This window comes from Fringilla coelebs (genome assembly GCF_963513975.1).
Source record: "Fringilla coelebs genome assembly, chromosome: 8".
Taxonomy (NCBI): Eukaryota; Metazoa; Chordata; class Aves; order Passeriformes; family Fringillidae; genus Fringilla; species Fringilla coelebs.
In genome coordinates, this window is record NC_140066.1 from 12,989,051 (window position 1) to 13,008,056 (window position 19,006).

The following is a 19,006-nucleotide window of genomic DNA, read 5'->3' on the forward strand; positions in this document are numbered from 1 at the left end:
ATATGCACATAGAAATTATACCATCAATACCTTTCACATCCTGGCCTTATTAAATGTTAATCATTCCTAAGCCTGTGGTCTGTTTAACAACCTCTCTTAATTAAAACTTTATTTTGGGGGTTTATTAGAGCTAATTGATTGACCTAAGCCATTTCCATTTACTGTGATGAATTTCTTTGCAGTTTGGGTAGCTGATTTCCAAAGCTGTAAAAGCAGTGTGTGCTTCAGTTAACCAGCAAAAAATAGCTACTGAGACTTTATATAATTAAAATAAGCTCATGACACTTCTGCCAGGTCACTAAAACAAGCTTTATCAAGTATTTACATCCATTTTCCACCTCAGAGAAGTAAATCTTACCTGCCACCAAAACCTCCACTTCCAGGATAATTGGGTCGCCCATACATGCCCTGCTGTATGTATGGCTGAGTGGAGCCTGCCTTGGCTGAAAATTGTTGCTGCTGTCCAGCAAACTGAGGAGAATTGATTCCAGGGTTGCTGGTTGTCATCCCAGAAGCCATGGGATTTCCTGCTGGGTTCATAGGGTTGTTAGCATTTGCCATTGGATTTCCCAGCACCTGCAAGAAGGAAGACGAGAGTAAGGGGCTGTACCTTGAACTACTTCAAGCAAATTAAGTTGATTTGCTGCAGTTGTTAAATTAAAACATAACCTGTACTCTGAACTCTAATGAGCACAGACCTCACTGACATCTACTGCACATTCCTGGTGATTTCTACTTCTGCCATTTCCAAACAAACAGTGATTTTCAACTAGATGGAACCCAAATTAATATGCTTATTAAAAAAGTTTATGAGAAAGACCTGCTACAACCATGCTGTGACCATTCATCAGACTAAAAGAAAGGACATAGCTTTTTTCTGGGGGAGGGAGGTGTGAGGGGGTGAGAGCTTTGTTGTTTAGTTGGTTGGTTTGTTTGATGCAGGATTTTGAAGTAACTTGGAAGTAGTCAGTCCCACTGGCACAATGCAAAGGATACTACAGACAGAAAAATTGTGAAAGAATGTATTTCTTAGTTTAACCTATAGTTTAACCTATTCTTGACTCTCTAAGTAGTATACAAAAGTCTACTGATTGTTTTTATTTCTTCTTATAAGAGTCCTCTGTTCTCTGTATAAAAGGACTGGTTTTGTTTGTTTAAAGGATTTTTTTTTTCTCAAATTGCTGTGATTTCCATGGAGATGTAAGTGTGCCTGTCCATGGATCACCTGCATAAGATTTCCTGAAAAGTCTCCTACTTGGGAAGACACTCAAATTTTTGCAGAAGACTAACTCAACAGCTTCAGGTATTTGAGAGAAGGAATTGGTGAACCCAGCTCATTCCTCTCCCTCAAAGAGCACAAGGACTTACATGAAATCCTGACATTCATTTCAATCTGCTCTGAATATAACCAAGCTTCATGTTCCAGAGTTTCACTGCTCCCTTGCAGTGACTCTGAAGAAGCATTTTCTTTTTTCATGAAAGAGATTTTTTCCTTCTATTGCACCTTCCTCTGAAGTACCATGAAGAGTTCAAGTAACATTACAGTACTCTTATGACAGACAAAACTCTGAGTATGTTTTTATCTTTCCTTTTGCCTTTTTTTAAGTGTAAAAGAAACTATAATTTCATTTTCTGGCAATTTAGACCAACATGTTTACTCAGGTGTTTCTATCCCAGATGGGATACCTTTTCTTTTAAGGTGGTAAAGAAATCAACAATAATAAAATATGTTATAGATCCTGTAACTGGTTCCACTTCTTGTTTCATTCAAGAAAGATTTTACCATTACCAGTGCTTACATAACTGCTGTGTGAATATCTATATGACTTGGCCTCTGAATAATTTCTTTTTTCAATGGCTCATTCCATTACAATTTCAGTTTAAATTTTCTTAGCAAAATTAAAATAACAAAAAAATCCCCAGAAAATTTTGTAAGGGATCTAACACCACATGGTTGGAAAGAAGTAGAAAAGACAGGTTAGATTTATGCATCATTTGCACTCATTAAAGATGGTAATGTGTTTTTTTCGCTTTTCACCTATGGTGTAAGCAAAGGCCAGACTGTCTGCATGCTTAATTTGTACCACATCCCTGGGAGTGCACTATCACAAGTAATTGGTAACTTCTTCAAAAAAGCTACTTCTTTTTGTATAGTATAATTCAATATACAACACAGAAGAAAAAGAGAGTTAATAGTGGAGAGAAGCAAATGAAAATCCAGGAAGTATGGCTCTCACCTGGGAGCCAAGAGCCCATGCTTGTGCTCCAATGCATGTTGAAACATTTTTACAAAGCTAGACAGCACTAACAGGAGAGACTGGAAAAAACACAGCCTAAAATTGGTAGTTAGCAACCCAGTGTGGGATAGACTTGGTACTGAATTTCACCAGCCCACAAGTACAACACAACCCCAGGCAAAATCAACAACCAGCCTTTGGTGAATCTAGCTAAAATTTTTACTAGAACACATTCAATCTGGATTCACAAGAGGTTTGGGAATATCCCAATCCCATGCTTTTAGTGTTGAAACCACGCAGTGCAAAATAGGAGGTAAATCCAAGCCCAACATCTGCATGCAGCCAAAGGAGTGACTGACTCAAGCTCTCAGACACCTCTTGTTCAATGCCACCAAAGAGGACATGACTGGGAAAATAATGCATCATATACAACAAAGAAGGCAGACCCTGCTATTGATCCCAAGAGGATTTTCCAAAATACCTTCCATTTTACAAACATTAGCAGAAATGCATATCTAGAGGGAAGGAGGCATAAAAACGAAGCTTACCTGGCTTTGAGAGGTGTTAGTCACACCCCATACTGTGGTGACCACTGACAAAGAGCCTGGAGGCTGGTTGGTATTTTGTTGCCAGGGAACAGAATCATAAGGGAAAGACCCATCACTGCAAAAACAAACATTCAGAAGGGTGAGATTTTGGAAGTTTAAACTGTGGCAAATTGCTGGTGGTGACAAAGGAATTAATGTCTGACGTTACCTTAACTCTCAACTCTTCTTCCACTCTTAGCTTAGTATTCTCAGAGGCATGAAGTTTCTTTAACAGCAATGTGATTGTGTCAAACCACATAGAATGAATGAATTCCTTAGCTATATTGAAGCACAGGGTTTTTACCACAAAAAGGTCTGTTAGCAGTGAAATTCCAAGTAAATTCAGGAGCAGAGTTTCAAACAAGGACACTAAGTTACTCAGAAGCAGGCATTTTTTTTGCAATTCATCTCAAACTCTTCAACAATCACTGCTTCAGCTGCCTTATATCAATTCAATTAGATTTTGAGACCAGACTGCAGCTCCACTGTCTGCAGTGGGTCCCCAAATGGCCAGAAAAGCCTTTAAAGCAATAGCAGTTCAACATCATTTGGAAAAGTAAATTGAAATTCAGATAGTGTTCTCCCACACGATGGATAAGCTGCATGCCAAAAATGGTATTAGCTAATCAGCATTCTAGAAAATCAACTGCAGATATACAACACATCTTTCAGATAAATATGTGGATGAGAGGACTGGGTTTTTCCATTAGCTTTGTCCACAGATACAAGCAAACATTTCTTACAGTTCTTCTCATACAAAAGCATTGGTGGTTTCAGAATGAGCCCAGGATACGTACGCACTTAGTGTAATTAATGAAATATCTTAAATCCAGTGAAAGTAACTATCAATCCTATGACCATAAAACACATTCCACTTGAAATTTACTCATTCTTGTACTATTAACTTGTAAATTAGATTTCAATTTGCATATATATACACATACACTCAGGTGGAGCCTTCCTCGTCTAGATATATATATGTACATATAAATACCATTTAGCGGACACACATTGCTCTTTCATTTTCAAACACCATTGATTTGCATTTTATATCAAGAACTGCATATTTGTCTTGACTACCAGCTATCACCAAAAATTCTATCAAGGGCCAACTTGCCTAAAGAATCTCTACAGGCTCTACATGCACTCTATCAACGTGCTTCAAAGCCTGCTCGCTCTCCCGTGACCCCAACCGGTGCTCCAGGCTTGGAACACTCCTTCCTTTTGTGCTGTGAGCCAGAATCAAGGACTACCCCTGTGTTCATTCTTTAGCCTGTTCATAACACCAAGTGTGAATCACTTAAGAACAGGAATTGCTCTGCACAAAGCGTGCATGTGTGTGATAAAAACTGCCTCTGTCCTGAGTAACAAATAATGTAATAGCAGCAGCAGCAACTGTGTAAATGAAGCAGTGAATACATTTCACAAACAGCTAGGAAATTTCAAATTCCACAATGCTCTGCCAGCACACAAGCAGTGTATTAGAACATAATTGTGAATTTGAACTGACCTATTTTCTTCAAGGTACCCATATTTAATCAAGGCATAAAATCACACAAAAATTTAAATTAGAGAAAAGAATATTTTCCCCTAACAAATAATTAGAGAAAACTAATGGTAAACCATAATTCTCTGTAAGATGCCTGACATGTCATGTTTACACTAACAGTGTCCATATATACCAGTGTGTGAATAAGGGCATACTGAACACCTTGCAACCACTAAGTCCTGCCAGCCCATGTTTCTTTAAAACATTTTCTCTAGAATCTTGCCCCTCTCACTCAGAGGCTCAGACAATGGCTTCAGTGACTAATATTTGCAAGTGATGCAATGCAAGTCCCTCCACCAGCACGGAGACAAATGATGACTAACCCAGAATTTGTGACTGCTATTAAGATTTCCTCTTTTATCCTGCTCTGAATGATGCCTCCTACTTTACTTCCTTCTCTGACTGTTTCTGATGATGTCTGCTCTGTGATTTGTTCGGATATTTATGGCAGATATGAGTGTTCATGCACTTCAGTGACTACCAAGAAGCTCTCTCCATGACATAAGCAGTGAAAGGGCTCACTGCAGACATTCCTCTCTATTCCCCACTGATGTGCTGAGGACAGGTAATAAAACCTGAGGAGCAAGGCAAATATTTTGCAAGTGTATGAGTAAATAAGAAGGGTAATGACAGGCAGGAATCAAACCACAGAGTCACTAAAGATTCTTCTAATGCAAATATGCTGTACAGTTTGTAAACACACTCCAACTTAGAGCAAGCAATGCTTCAGCCTGCTGTTAAGAAGTTATAATTATTACTTAACTTTCTTTGCCTCCTAAGCATGTTCCTCTTACTCCTTTACAGTATGCAGAAGGGATTTCATGTATCATTCCTCCATAGTTTTCAGTGGTAGTCAGATCATTTGTTCAGTGGAAGGCTACACTGGGTTCTCAAACACTATATAATCACTTAATCCTAATTATAACTACTGAGTAAATCACTCAATTTCTACTGTATTATAGTTAAAATTGGTGACACCTCCAGAAATTGTATTGTTGACAAATAAAGCCTCCAGCACCACACAAAAAAGCCAGAAAAAGAGACCAGCTATAGATTTGTTGAGAAATATTCATTGCGCACATTGAACCACGAGACTACCACATTATCCAACACAGGACCTAGTATAAAATGTCAAACATTATTAATAACAAAAATCATAGCAACACTGAAATAGTGATAGATGTGCCTCGCAGAACATGAACTTAAATAGCCTAATATCCACTCACTGTCCTAAACATCATCCCTCCAGCTTCACCTTAGTCACCCCATGAGAAATCCAAGGCAATCTCATGGTTTGCATTGCCCAGCATTTACTCTGGCCCATCATCAATTACAATGCATGTCTGAGTACAACTTTTGCCATATTGGATACAATACCCACCCTTTCTCCATCACATGAAGACTGCCTCTGTTTCAAGCAGTAAGAGGTGCTGAAACTCGTGCCACTCAACTGGAGGATTACTTGTCCCTCCACCTCTGCTCTTTCAACTTCCATTTCTGTCCTTAAAACTACCCAAAGGAATATTCCCACCATCAAAGGAAAATCCATGTAAGTACCATAATGAAACGTGACCAATCCAATTCTCATTTGCAAAGAGCAGTGGTTTTCCTCTGTTATTATACAGAGCTGTGAATTATCCTGAAACCCTTTTCTTTAAACTTGAAAATGGCAGCCAATAAAGAAAGAAGCTTCAACCTCTTCAGCCAAAGCGAAATGCTGCCCATGACATTGTTCCTGTTGAACTGTACAAGGGTAATTAAGTCTCTCACTGCACCCTGGAGGGCAGTGAGTCAGTTTGGACTCAGCTGGAGCCCACTAAAAGAGTATTGACTAAATTTACAATAGTGCTAATGAACCTATACGTACTACTGGTCAGCATTAAAGGCCAAACAGCAGAGGAAGCCACAGAGCAAAGAGGAAGAGGGGGAGGGAAATTACTTCTCAAAGTAATGTTTTGCTACTCTGAGCTAGCAAAACTGCTATCAAGCAATGAGGAATGATTTCTTAGCTACTGACAAATGTACTGAACCCACCAGTAATACAACACTCATGCTGAAGAAGTACACTGGTAGTTAGGTCTAAAAAGCTTCTCTTAATCCCAGTACTAGGGAGATATCCAGTCTCAAGGAGTCTGACAGACTTCATGTCAGACAGAGGCTGATAAATAATTCTAATAAAAGTTGCTTAATAACAAGCGACCTTTGTAGAATAAATGAATACAAGCGAATTGCTGTAGTTTATACATGATTTGTGGCATTATTTGCTGTGTTTTAAATATGCTTATGTTGTCACTAAAGCAATTGTATATATATCTGATACTCTGTTTACATGTCTTCATTCCTTGAGGAAGGAAAGATTCAGAAGGTTTAGTGAAGCATGCATCCCTAGAGCATTGGCTTTAGGAGAAGAGTGAAAACTGGAATTACACATTCCTGGTGATTTTCCACATCGCTTGTTGAGAGGGCCGGGTGTCTAAAATACTACCTTCATAAAGCATCTACCTCTTTCAAACACTGTAAATCTGCCAACTACTGCACCAGATGCTGACTTTTCAAAAAAGCCTTTTCAGTCCTACCACTGACAATCAAGTTTCCCACAACTGGGCCTCCAATGGCTACTTTCTGTTGCTTACCCTCAAGCTAGCTTTGCAGTTTTGCAGGGGTCTTTAACATCTCTGAAGCGTGGTCATCTCACCTGAAGGGCAGCTGACACACACAGAATTCACACACACCTTTAAATCTACCACCTCTATCCTAACTTTCTCAGTTGACACCAAGATGAGTAGGTAATTGCCACTGGAACATCGACTGTCATTTCTCCCACATCATCTTTTCTCACCCATGGACACCTTGAGAGGAGAGCATCTCATGACAAGGTGTCAGGTCTCACAGAACGACAGGGGCCAAACACGTCTTTACAATAACACGTGGCCAAAAATCAGAACAGGCAAAATACAACCCAAAACTGGGGCTGCCCCTCTGTTCCTGCCTGATGGCACCTCTCTGTGTCTGCACCACGCTTGGCCTGTGGGCAGATGCATGCTCAGGGTGCTCAGCGCCCCTTGGCTGTATTCTTGGTTGGAGCCTCTAGGTGACACTACTTTAATACAAACAAAACCATAACAATTTCCAAACAAGCTCCTTGCTCCCCTCTTTCTGCCCTACAACCTGATGCATCTGCAGTGGAAAAATATCAAAAATCCTACAATCAGAACAGGCAAGAAAGCCCCTGATAACTGAAGCACCAAGACATGAGTTTAATGTCTGGGTTGTCTCACAAGTTAGGCGGTTTAACTTCTTTCATCCAGGTTTAGTTTTTGTTTTATTTGGATTTCTTGAGAGAACACCACTCCTGTAGCTTTATTTATTAATATGGATTCTGTTTGCAAGCCTTCTTTATTAGGGCACCACCATGAACCTAACACCAGAAATTGGGGAAAAAAATTGGGGAAAAAAGGTTCAGTCCCTTCTGGAGCATTTTAATATTTCATACCAAAAAGGCAGTTCAAATTCGGTACCTGCACTGCACCATGCAAACCTCAATATGACTGAATAAGCTAGGAGTCCCTGACAACTTATTCAGAAATTACAAATAAAATGCATTTTTTTTTCCTTTTGGTCAAAGTTCCATGAAAATATCCCCGGCCTTGTGTATTAATTCAGGAAAACCCCACTGTGACAACTAAAACCCAGAATTTGTTTTCACTTACTGCCTATCAAAATGTTTTGGAGATCTGCTTTTATTTTCTTTGTGAAAACCACTGGATATTTAGAAGGAAACAACTGACTTGTCATTTTTCATTGAGATTCGTTTCCGAAACAACAAAGCCAGTACCTCCCCACCTGAGATCCACGCACCATCTTCATGCACTTACAGTGCTTGGCCAATTTGTTTCAACTTGAACACCTAAGATTAGTTTATAGTCCAGGTGACAGTTACTATAAACAGATTACTAATCAAAAACACAAATCACAAAATTTAACTGAGTTATCCCCTGACCTTTTGTGCTGTGTTTTCCATAGGCTCTGTAAACCACTCCATGCAATTTGTTGTCTGTTCACACAGAGGAAACATGGCAGAGCCAGGAGAACATGGGAAGAACATGAAGACCACTTACAGTCAGCAAGGATATATGATGACACATTGTAAAGGAAACAAAGAGTAAGTACCTCTGTACATCACACATGGTGCACAGAACAAAACTAAAAGCTGATGTTGTGTGCAGTTACCCTAAACTTTTTACATTCAAGATGAGGAAAGCAAGAGGGTGGTGTAGTCAGTCTGTACACTAATAAGTGACTTCAGATGGCCAGCAAGAATTAACTTCTGATTGATGCCATCTCTGTGATTCATACCTTCCTGAAATACATTCCTCTATTCTGCATTATTATCTGAAGATATTTAAATTGCATTGGCATAAACCATGGCACCATCCGGCATTTCACTAAGCAAACACCTAAAACACAATCCCATCCAAATCACTGGGTGTTTTTATGTAATGTAAAATGAATAAAGCCAATTTAGAAGTACTCTACAAGACTTTATTTCCGTCTACTTCTTAATGATGTGACTACAAACATCCAGATTTTACAAAGAAAATATACAGTTCCAAAAAATATCCCATCATGATTTCTCAAGCCTGTTGATTCCCTCCACTCTTTCCAACTAGATGAGTATGCTCTCTAACTCTTTGCAAAGCTTTGATTCTCCCAACTCCAAATGCACAGCAGATCCATACCTAGTCCTTGCCTAAGAAAGAATTACCTCAAGTGTTGTTTCAGTACTGGATGAAAAGGAAGACTGAAAGCAGTTAGAAATCTCATAATTCACTGTAAAAAGAAGGAGGTTGTTTTCTGGGAAACTGTATGAAAACAAAGAAGCACTCTGAACCCCTTCTAGGTGAGCAGATGCAAGCAGAGCAGTCAAAAGGTGAAGGCAACAAGGCATTTATCAGCTCAGTGGTTTGGATGGCACCTGCTGCTAGCAGGCGGCTGTCACCCCCTGCCTCTGCTCTTTTAAATATCCACACACACATTGATAATAGCCATTCATGCAGCCACACACATATGCACAATACAGGCGTTTGCGTGGAGACTGAGACAGCAAAACCGAGCTGGCAGTTCAGCAGGTGATACAAAGTACCTCTGGAAGCTGAGAACCCTTAACTTTTTCTTTATATTTGTGACAAGGCCTGTGAGGCCTGCATGACTTATGACTGCACAAGACGGGAATGCTGCCTTCCATTTCACACTGGGTTGCTACAGACTGGGCTGTGACACGCTCACTGCTGTGCTTCCTTACTCTACACTCAGTGTCATCACTTAGAGCCATGCCTGCAAGTCTCATGCTGCTCACAGCAAGAGTTACTGCATCTGATTTTAACTCCTGAAATTAGAAAAATGCATTAGGCCAAATAATTAGATTAATTCTTAAGTTTTTTAACCTGCAAAAACCCACATTCCCCCTGCATGCACACACAGTCCTGTTTCACTACAGATTTCATATATGTCCACGCACATATGTGCGCACACGCAAAGATACAGAGATAATGCAACTTATTTCTGTTCATGTGGAATAAACGATCACAGCTAGGCAGGTAAGGAACAAAAATGTTACTGAGACCCACTCCTGCCTCTAAGAAGCAGAAGGGGTTACATTGTCTGGCATGGGGACTACAGCATCCATCTGATAAAACGGAAAAAAGATTAAACCATCACACCCAGCTCTATTGTCACACAAGTAGACCATGCAATGCATTACTACAGCCCAGATTACAGTTACAAAATGCACCGGTAACAGCCCTGCTATTAACATGCCACCTGTTACCTTTTACAAAATGCTGAAATTATCTTATGATCGTTTTCAGCTTGACAAATGCAGTTTAATCTTTATTGCATCTCACAGCACAGACCTGCTTCATCCATGTCTTATTTATCTCACGTGTGTCGGAATGCAACCCCGAGCCCTCAGTCCCCCCCTGCCACCAGGCATTCCTTCTGCTCTGCTTTATCAATATACCTGGGTTTCCATATCCGACTGCTCCTTTACAATAAAAAACACACCCACCCAGTATTCTACCATTGCCTGTTGCCTTGGTAATCCAAATGCCTGGGTACTCGCTGATTATCGGCGAATGAGACTCGCATTGTTCACACCGCAGCGCGTCTGCTATGTTAATGTGAGATAATGGCAGCCAGAAGACTCCTTTTGTTCCCAGCTTTGCTGTTTATTCATAGTGCCTGGAGGTCAGCGACTGCTACAACAACCGGGGAAGGAACCGCTGAGAGCGTGAGCAGATTCCACTTCTGCTTTTGCCTCTGAGACAGGGGGAAACACGAGCAGCCCCGCACAGCGAGAAGGGCACCGGGAGCTCTGCAGTCTGACTCACGCAAGGTGTAGCAGGCGGCTCGGAGGAAGATGTGATGGACTTGCACTTCCGAGATTTTAGATGAAGCTGATTTACGCTCCCCGACAACAGAAAAAAACCGCTTTCTTCGAGAGGCACGGCGGGAAGGGAGGGAGAGAGGGAGGAGGGGGCAGCACAGCACCGCCGCAACTCACGGGTAGCGAGCCGGGCTGGGGGCTCCGGGGCTGGCCGGGGAGCAGGGACAGCCCTGCCGAACCCCTGGGGCAGCCGCCGGGCCGGGACCGGCGGGCCGGGGGGAGCGCCCGGAGCGCGGCGGGCGGGGACGGAGCGGCCGGGCAGGGCAGGGCAGGGCAGGGCAGGGCAGCACGGGGAAGTGACCTGGCCGGGGAGGGACAGCGCAGGGGCAGGTCTGAGAATCGTCTCCCCGAGCCGTCTCCGCGCTCTGCCTGCCTGTCAAGGTAGTTTGGAAATGCTGTTGGTGACACAGGGACACGGGCAAACAAACAGTCACATCGCATCTCCCCTGACGCGTTAAGTGGGAACTGAGAGCACGAACAAGCTGTGGTACCTTCCCCGCATTCCCAGCCCGGTGGAGACGAGGACATTCAAGACGGTGCCCCGGCTGGTGCGCTGCTCCTCAGCCCCGGAACAGCCCTTTCATGGGAAGAGACCACCGATTCCTGCTAAAGGCACTGCCAGGATCTAATTAATGTCACCGACCCATCTGCCCAGGTTGCTGATGCGCTCTGTCTGCCGAGCAGGCTTTGTTGTCATATCTAGTGAAAACCAGCCAGGAGTGTCTTCGTTTGAATTGCTAACCTTTTTTTTTTTTTTAGGGAAACCATTAGAAAAGCCCTCCGCCACTGCAAATAGTAATGACTATTTCCTTTTCTTCTCACTGCGATTCTGAGAGATTTGAGAATCCAAGCGTACGGGAGTAGCAGGAATACAACAACTGACAGAACTGAGCACCGGGAATTCACTCCTTTTGTAATCTATTTACAGAGAAATCCTGTGGAGGGTGACATTTTCATGCAAGTGAATGAATAACAGATACATGTAAAGAAAAGGCATCAAGAAAAATATCAAGTCTTAGACAAAATATACGTCTGTGATCCTGCTGACAAATTATCCAAAAATACCCCAAAACAGTTTAAAAAGACAAGGTATTTGCTGTAATTTATGTCAGTAATTTTTACGTGCCAGACTGCGAGCTCCCTGCCTGCTTAGAAGCCATGTCACCTCCTGGCAGGCAGGCTGGAGCGCGATGCTCACAGCGCGGGTACCCAGAAAACAGCTACTCACACTGAACTGCCCTGTGCTGAGCCACGGGCTGGCCCTCCCCCAGCCCTTCTGCGCCTGCAAAGGACTGCTACACCTCTCAGGGGGGCCTGATGCTGTGCAGGTTGAAGGGCACTGACTTGGTTCTGATGTTCCCTATCCAAAGGTGTTCAATCCAGTTAAAAGACTCCCAATGATTTCAATTCGTTTTGCAACAAAGGGCTAGGCAAAGTATAGCTTTCAGTATCACCACATGCTTATCGTGCTGACAGTCAAAATGGTTAAAAACCAGGGCTGCTGCCACAGTTAAATGAATTTTAACCCTACTGCCACCAGAAACCAGTTGGTTTCATTGTGAACAAGTGACAGAAGGTACCTTTCCAATATGCTTGAAGAGGAAAATCATGTACGCTCAGCACATATCACCTGCTTTTGAGAGCAGATCTCATGCAAAGAGCCATGATACCCCTGTGATAATCACTAAACCGAAATCACCATTGATCAGACATTTTCAGGAATTTGTTGTTCAATATGGCCCAAACATGAGAATGATACCTGTATATTCAAAGCTGTTGCCGTATTTTAAAAATTAATGTAGACAACACAAAGCCTGGGAAGATCAGATTTTGCCTCAGTCAGCAGACAGACCTTGGGTAATATTTGCCTAGTGTTTACTTTTAAAAATATCAGCTGCCACTTTTTAGTTTTAAAAAAACCCCACAAACTAACACCATGAGACTACAACATTTACAGGAAAAATACAGAGTATATAGCCATTTATATGTACTTAGCAGAAAAAAATCCCACAAAATTATACTAGTCCTGCTACGTATTAGTTTTATTACAACAGCACTCACTTTGACTCATCAATCAACAGAGAAGACCTGTTTTCATATCTGTACAAGGTGCTGTATACACAAGAAAAGACAATCCTTATCCTATACCTTTTACCAAGTGTGTAAAGAATAGATATTTGACATCAAGTTACCCATTACCGTTTCCTGTTACCACAAGAACTGACCACTAACTTATCTAAAATGAAATGCAGATTTTTCACATGAAAATATTCAATATTTAATTATTAACAGCTAATGGTTACACTCATCAGTTTTCAAGGAGAAGGTACTCATAATTTTCTTTTAGCTTCAACAGGCTAGAGGTTTTCTTCCATCTCCTCCTTATTAAGTGTATGTGATAAAATTAGTATCAATAGTTTCACTTAGAGGATGAGATGAACAACTCTTGGGACAATACTTTCGAGCAATTAGTAATTAGTTTTATCTTTGCAACGCTTAGAATATAAGCGGACTATTCTGAAGAAATTTTCTGGGTTTTTTTTTTCCCTTTTTTCCTTTAAGGAATGACTTTTCTACAGAAATATTTCTTTATTCTGAATTCTTCCCTATTCTCTTCTGATGGTAAATATTAACATTTCTTGACAGAAAGGAAACTGGAAAAAACAGGAAAGCTACTTTTGCAGAATCAGAAGTAATATACATTTCTTTACTGGGTAGGGTATATTCTTTTATATTAGGATTTACCATCTGTTCAGTCCCTAATTATATTTATTTCACAGCTCCACAACCAGAAAGATGAAAAGGCTTTGAAACAATTTTATCTTTTACCTCAAGAGTTATGAATTCTTTTGCAAAGTTTGTCCCTGTAGGCCAGAGCCACATGACATAATGGAGCAACCCCTACTTCAAACTGATGTATAAAACATGCACAATGTGCCTGTTTTCATAAAAGTGTGTATGTGCTGCACCTGACCTCATCCTGACTATTTTGAAGTGACTATCACTGTTGGTCAAAACAGTCTGTGATGCAAAATTGAAAAGGTAGCAGCCTTTACAGAACTTCTGACACTGTTTGTTCTAGTATGTTATAACCAGTTCACTCCTGACTGTTAATGCAAGAGCCAGTCCTTACCACTCAGTAAAAATTTAGACAGAATTACCATTCTTTTCCAAGAGCTCCTACGAAAGTTTGAAAGTTCAGCTCTTAGTCAGGTTTAAATTGGAAGAAAAAAAGGACAAAACAAGCATTAAAAACAATCACTCTTTTAAAGCAAGTCTAGCCACTAAAAGGTATTTATGATTGCCTGAACATAAAACATTAATGGTAATAAATAACACATCTACTGTATGATTGAATTAATGCTTCATTTCATCTACTGTACAATTTTCTCTAAACGTTTGGCACTAAGTAATTTGTGATAAAAACAACATTATCTTCATATATTTCATCAAGCATGACTGTCTATAGAGGCATTACCAACCTTTGGTCACTAACTGTGAGACAGCTGGCAATTAATACATAAGACCAAAATTTGGAGCGAGAGCGAAGACAGTAAGAGCCCTACAGATGCTCACGACAACACACTAAACTGCAACTAACAGCTGTCTATTTCTAGGTGGTTTTGTTGACAAATAAGCTTTATTTCAAGCTGTGCAAGAAATGAGAAGCCCCCCCCAGAGCTTGCCTGAGTCAGACTGACGTGAAAATGAACCAGGGTGCAATTCCTGCTGGGGTTGATTGGAACTTCATTTCATTGGAACTCCATTCCAACCAAGATCCAATTTGATACACATGTAGAGGTCCACCACTTAATGTAATGAAGTGTTAAGTAGGAACTTCCTCAAAGCATTGGAAGGTGCATAATGACAATAATTTGTACTTAGATAACAGTGTTTGCCAAAGATCTTATATTTATTCAAAAATCAGCCACCTTGAGTAGAATCTCTTATTACAGACAGTTTGTCAGATTGGAAAACTACAACACAAATAATTACCCTGCAAGCTAGAAAGCATGAAATTTCACTCCCATGCAGAAGGGCTAGCCCGTAGACTAACAGCTCTCCTTAAGTTCCCCATAAATCCATTAAGTAGGACTTTAATTACAAGTTAGACAGGATTAAGGGGGTTGATAGGTCCTACATTGGTCCTTCAATACAGGAGTAAAGTTAACTCACATGAATCAATAAAAGGGTGTAAGGCAAAAATAAAATCTCACACTCAAGTTTGAGCTGACTTTTAGACTGCAAAGACTTAAAAAACCCCTAAGATTGCGAGGTTCTTTTTGACAACCCGGTGCTCATTCTGTTCACAAAGCATAGGAGTTTGCAACCCAATCAACTGCCCTACATTAGACAGTAGGTATTCAGCTGAATTTTTTTCTATATGCAACATTTGATCATTCTGTTAATGAAAAACTAAATTTAAAAAGAAATTAACAATACAATCCCTACTCTGAAAGCATTTGTTGCATGTGTGCACATCCTCACATGGCTTACATTCTGCTCTCTGTAAGTGCATTTAACCAACAGTAACACTACGAAAGCCCTCCTTGATCAGTCTACTTCAGTTTTCTCTCATAGCTCAATTAACTTTTAAAAATCAAAGATTGTCCTTAAAAACAGGCCAGACCTGAATTACTTCTAGTGTAAGTGCCCATAGTTTATTAAATATGAATCCTTAGATTTAGATTCTTGTGATACATTATTGAGCAACAATTTATTTTAAACAGCTAAGCCCTGTTTCAACTTTGAGACTAAGTAGCTGTGTTTCTGTAGAGCCTGCTACATCAGGATTCTAGTCCCCTGACTAGAGTTCTGGGTAATTTTGTTGCTAGTAAAAGGAATAGCAGAAAAAGCTCTGTGTGGAGTACTCAAGATAGTCTGATGATGAGGAAGGATTTAATTGTGCATCTAATGATAATCAGCAGCTCACATATATCTACACTGCCATTGTTAAGTAAGGTTCTTGCACATGGTCTTGGTTGTTCCAATTTAATCTCTAGTTCTTTTATAAAATTTGAAGTAGCTGGCTACATTAATTGTTTCAGGAAATACAAAGCATACTTTTGTTTTTTTGTTTGAATTAACAGAAAAGTCTTGTGGATTAGAGATAAGATACTGTGAACTTTAATACTAAGCTTTTGACCCAAATGTAATCTAATGCAAATACAAATGGTGCTTCAACAACAGCTTCATCATTGATTGTAGTTAATACTGTACTTAACGGCTTTTCATCTTTTATTTAATTAAAACAAATAGAAAACTCAATTCTTCTTCACACCATACTTCACTACTGTCTTATAGACTGATTACAAAACATGCATGAAAATAAACAGTTCCAGGTGGAAAAAGAAGTTGGAGAGCCACAGGATGTCTCATTCTAATGTACCACCTGAGAGATTTTGAGCAGTTACAGTTAAATTACAGACAACAGCACACACCAAAGGAGTGATGCAAGTATTCCAAATCCCAAAGTGGCTGCTGCAGTTATTGTCTATAAGAAGTTATGCCACAGAAATTCTGTTTCTAGAGGAGCATCTCATAGGTAAAGAGGAGTAATTTAGAAATTGCTCCCAGCGTCTTCCCCAGTAGGGCAATTCAAGGCCAATACTCAAGAGAAATATGCAGGAACTGCCTAATACTGGGCAGGCTGCTCTGCTACAGGCAGGATATTGGATGACTCAGTACTGCTGGAAATGCTGGTATTTAGGTTTAGTAGAAGAAAGCATTTCTTTTTTGACATGTGACAGTTTCAGTGGAAAATTGCCATGAAAGAAGTGAGTTGTGCCTATCTTATCTATTATCTAGTAATGCAGCACACAGCCCCTGTGAGACGGTCTTACTTTATAGACTCTAGAGGAACAGAGGCTAAAAGGCCAAATGAGAATCAGGCATCTAAAAACTACAAAACTACACCTAAGAGAGCACATATACTGCACCACATTCTCTGCAGACTAGCCACTAATTCCACTTGGTCTTCTGAAAAGCTTTTCCCAAGTGTAAAATTATTTTAAAATATTAAGTTTTCTTTGGTTTTTTGGGTTATTTTTGTTAAATGTGTTTACAATCAGTCATTTCATAAGCAACTAAAAAAGAAGAAATCTAGGTACTCTGAAAAGCCAGTGATAATATATTAATTATACTTCAAAAAAAGGACTTCATTTATTCTCAAGGGCTAAAATAAAAGGCATAGTTATTGCATGGTTTTCCCATAAATGCAACAAAATAATGAAAAACTATCCAACCCAAACCCCAAAAGTTGTTTTCAGACACATCTGCATATGCAAATGCACTGGTACAAAGATGTCCCTAAGCTCCACTCTAACACAAAAGTTCAAGTAAGTTAGCTATCACAGAACTTAGGTACAAGGAATTTAGACTCATTACACTCTCATAGTCCTTTACTGACAAAAAAACTACATAAACCAAATTTGCACTATTTGTGATTTATTTAATGTGATGCTGGAGTAAAGAAAGCCTTCCAAAAAAAAACCTCTTAGAAACAAGGCACAGAATGAATGCTCAATCCTGTCTACACTTTATCTCCAGCTTTTGCTTTGACCTAGGTTGTGCAGACAAGAATTACAAATAGTGATCCTCTACATAATTTGGTAATCAAAGGCTTCACATCATCTTCTTTCAGCGTCCTTTAACATCTATGTTTTCTCTAAATTTAACACAAGTGCTGTCTGATTCTCACCTGATTCAAGACTGTACGGGACATCCTCTGATCTATGGCTACACCCACAGTACAATTGCTTTGCAATACATTTCCAATGACGGTTAAAACACAGAACATCAGTGAAATGTTTTCAACATCAAGAAAAGCCAATTATATTTAAATAAACATCAGGCAAGTGTCTGAATAGAGACACGACATACATGTTTATCTCTGGGGCATGACTTGAAGCTTGAAAGCATGGCCACTTGATCTGAGCACAGATTTGAAGACAGAGGTGTCACTTCACTATGCATGGGGCAATAGCAAAGAGAAAATCTGAGTTTCTTTAGTGCTTGCTGTAATTACAGATACCCTGTTGTCTGTAGTGCTGAGGAGCGCATGGAACAGTGTTGCTCCCCCCAGCAGCGGTAACAAGCATTTCAGGGAGCAGATCTGTCACAGAACATGCTGTCCAGCTTGCTGTGGGCTGGGCCCAGACTCACCTGTGAGAGAGGGTGGGTTTCATGGAGCTCATAGAGTTCATGGGGGGTTGCATGGGGAGCTTCCCGGGAGGATCGTTCTGCCGGCTTTTCTGGTGGCGAAGCAGCAAGAGCCGTCCCAGCTCCTCACACCACGATGAAAGCAGTGCTGTGCAAACAGAACAAATGACAGTGAGCACACATCTGAGGAACCACAACAGCCCAGTGCAGGTGCAAGCCGCTGTACCAGGAGTCATGACCTAGACAAACAGCACAAGAGCAAAGCTTGTCCAGGAACCACCACTCACACTTTTATCCTATCAGAGTCTGTAATTGCCCTACTCTATCAGAAGAACATTTTTACCCAAGTTACAAACATTCTGCATAGCCCAGGAGGCACAAGAGAACTTGTCTGAGTAGCACAGAGATGAAGAATGGATGAAGCCAAAGGACATGGGATAGCTGTTACAAGTGAAGTAAGATGCAGAATAATTCACACTAACAGAAACATAACAAAAACACAGAGAAGACAGAGGGGAGCAAAGAAAAAAGACCTCTTTTCTGTTCAGTTGGTTTTTTTTCATAAGATTAATTGGAGACAAACCCACGTGCACAAATTAATTTCCAAAACTGCTATGAGCTACCAGTCTTGAATAGATAAACAGGAGAATGATGTATGGATACAAAGTTAGGCACTTAAATCTATATCTGACCCAGCACAACCCCTAAATGCGTATTTCCATTATGTGCCTAATCTTGTAGTCAATGAGGGTAATTCTGTGCTTACAGGAAAATCATGCTTATCAACTATGAAGATGCAGAGATTTCTTAGAGGGAAGAAGAACTTGCAACTCCTTCTAAAGACATGAAAGGGGTCATTATTCCTGAAAATGTGGCCTCTCCCTTATGCACCCACACTCAGAAAAGACCAGGCCCTGTTATAGAAACCACCTACTCCGCAGTAAGCAGAGCCCCAGAAAGTGCCTGCACTGCTCCAATGGGTGCACCCAGCCAAGACACCCCACCGAAGCCTCGAGCAACATCCACC

At 40.5% G+C, this 19,006-nt stretch overlaps 1 protein-coding gene across 7 annotated transcripts in view; it reads right to left on the minus strand.

The window, feature by feature from the left end:
- Window positions 1–19,006, minus strand: part of ZMIZ1 (zinc finger MIZ-type containing 1) — a 335,745-nt gene that overhangs the window by 33,393 nt on the left and 283,346 nt on the right. For 6 of the 7 annotated variants that reach the window (XM_084210758.1, XM_084210760.1, XM_084210761.1 and 3 more), the window contains 3 exons: window positions 17,983–18,127; window positions 2,786–2,900; window positions 359–576 (listed from right to left, as the gene is read on the minus strand). In XM_084210758.1, the coding sequence (XP_084066884.1) occupies window positions 359–576; window positions 2,786–2,900; window positions 17,983–18,127 (478 nt within the window). The remainder of the gene's footprint in view (window positions 1–358; window positions 577–2,785; window positions 2,901–17,982; window positions 18,128–19,006) is intronic. The other variant, XM_084210763.1, reaches the window with a different exon arrangement.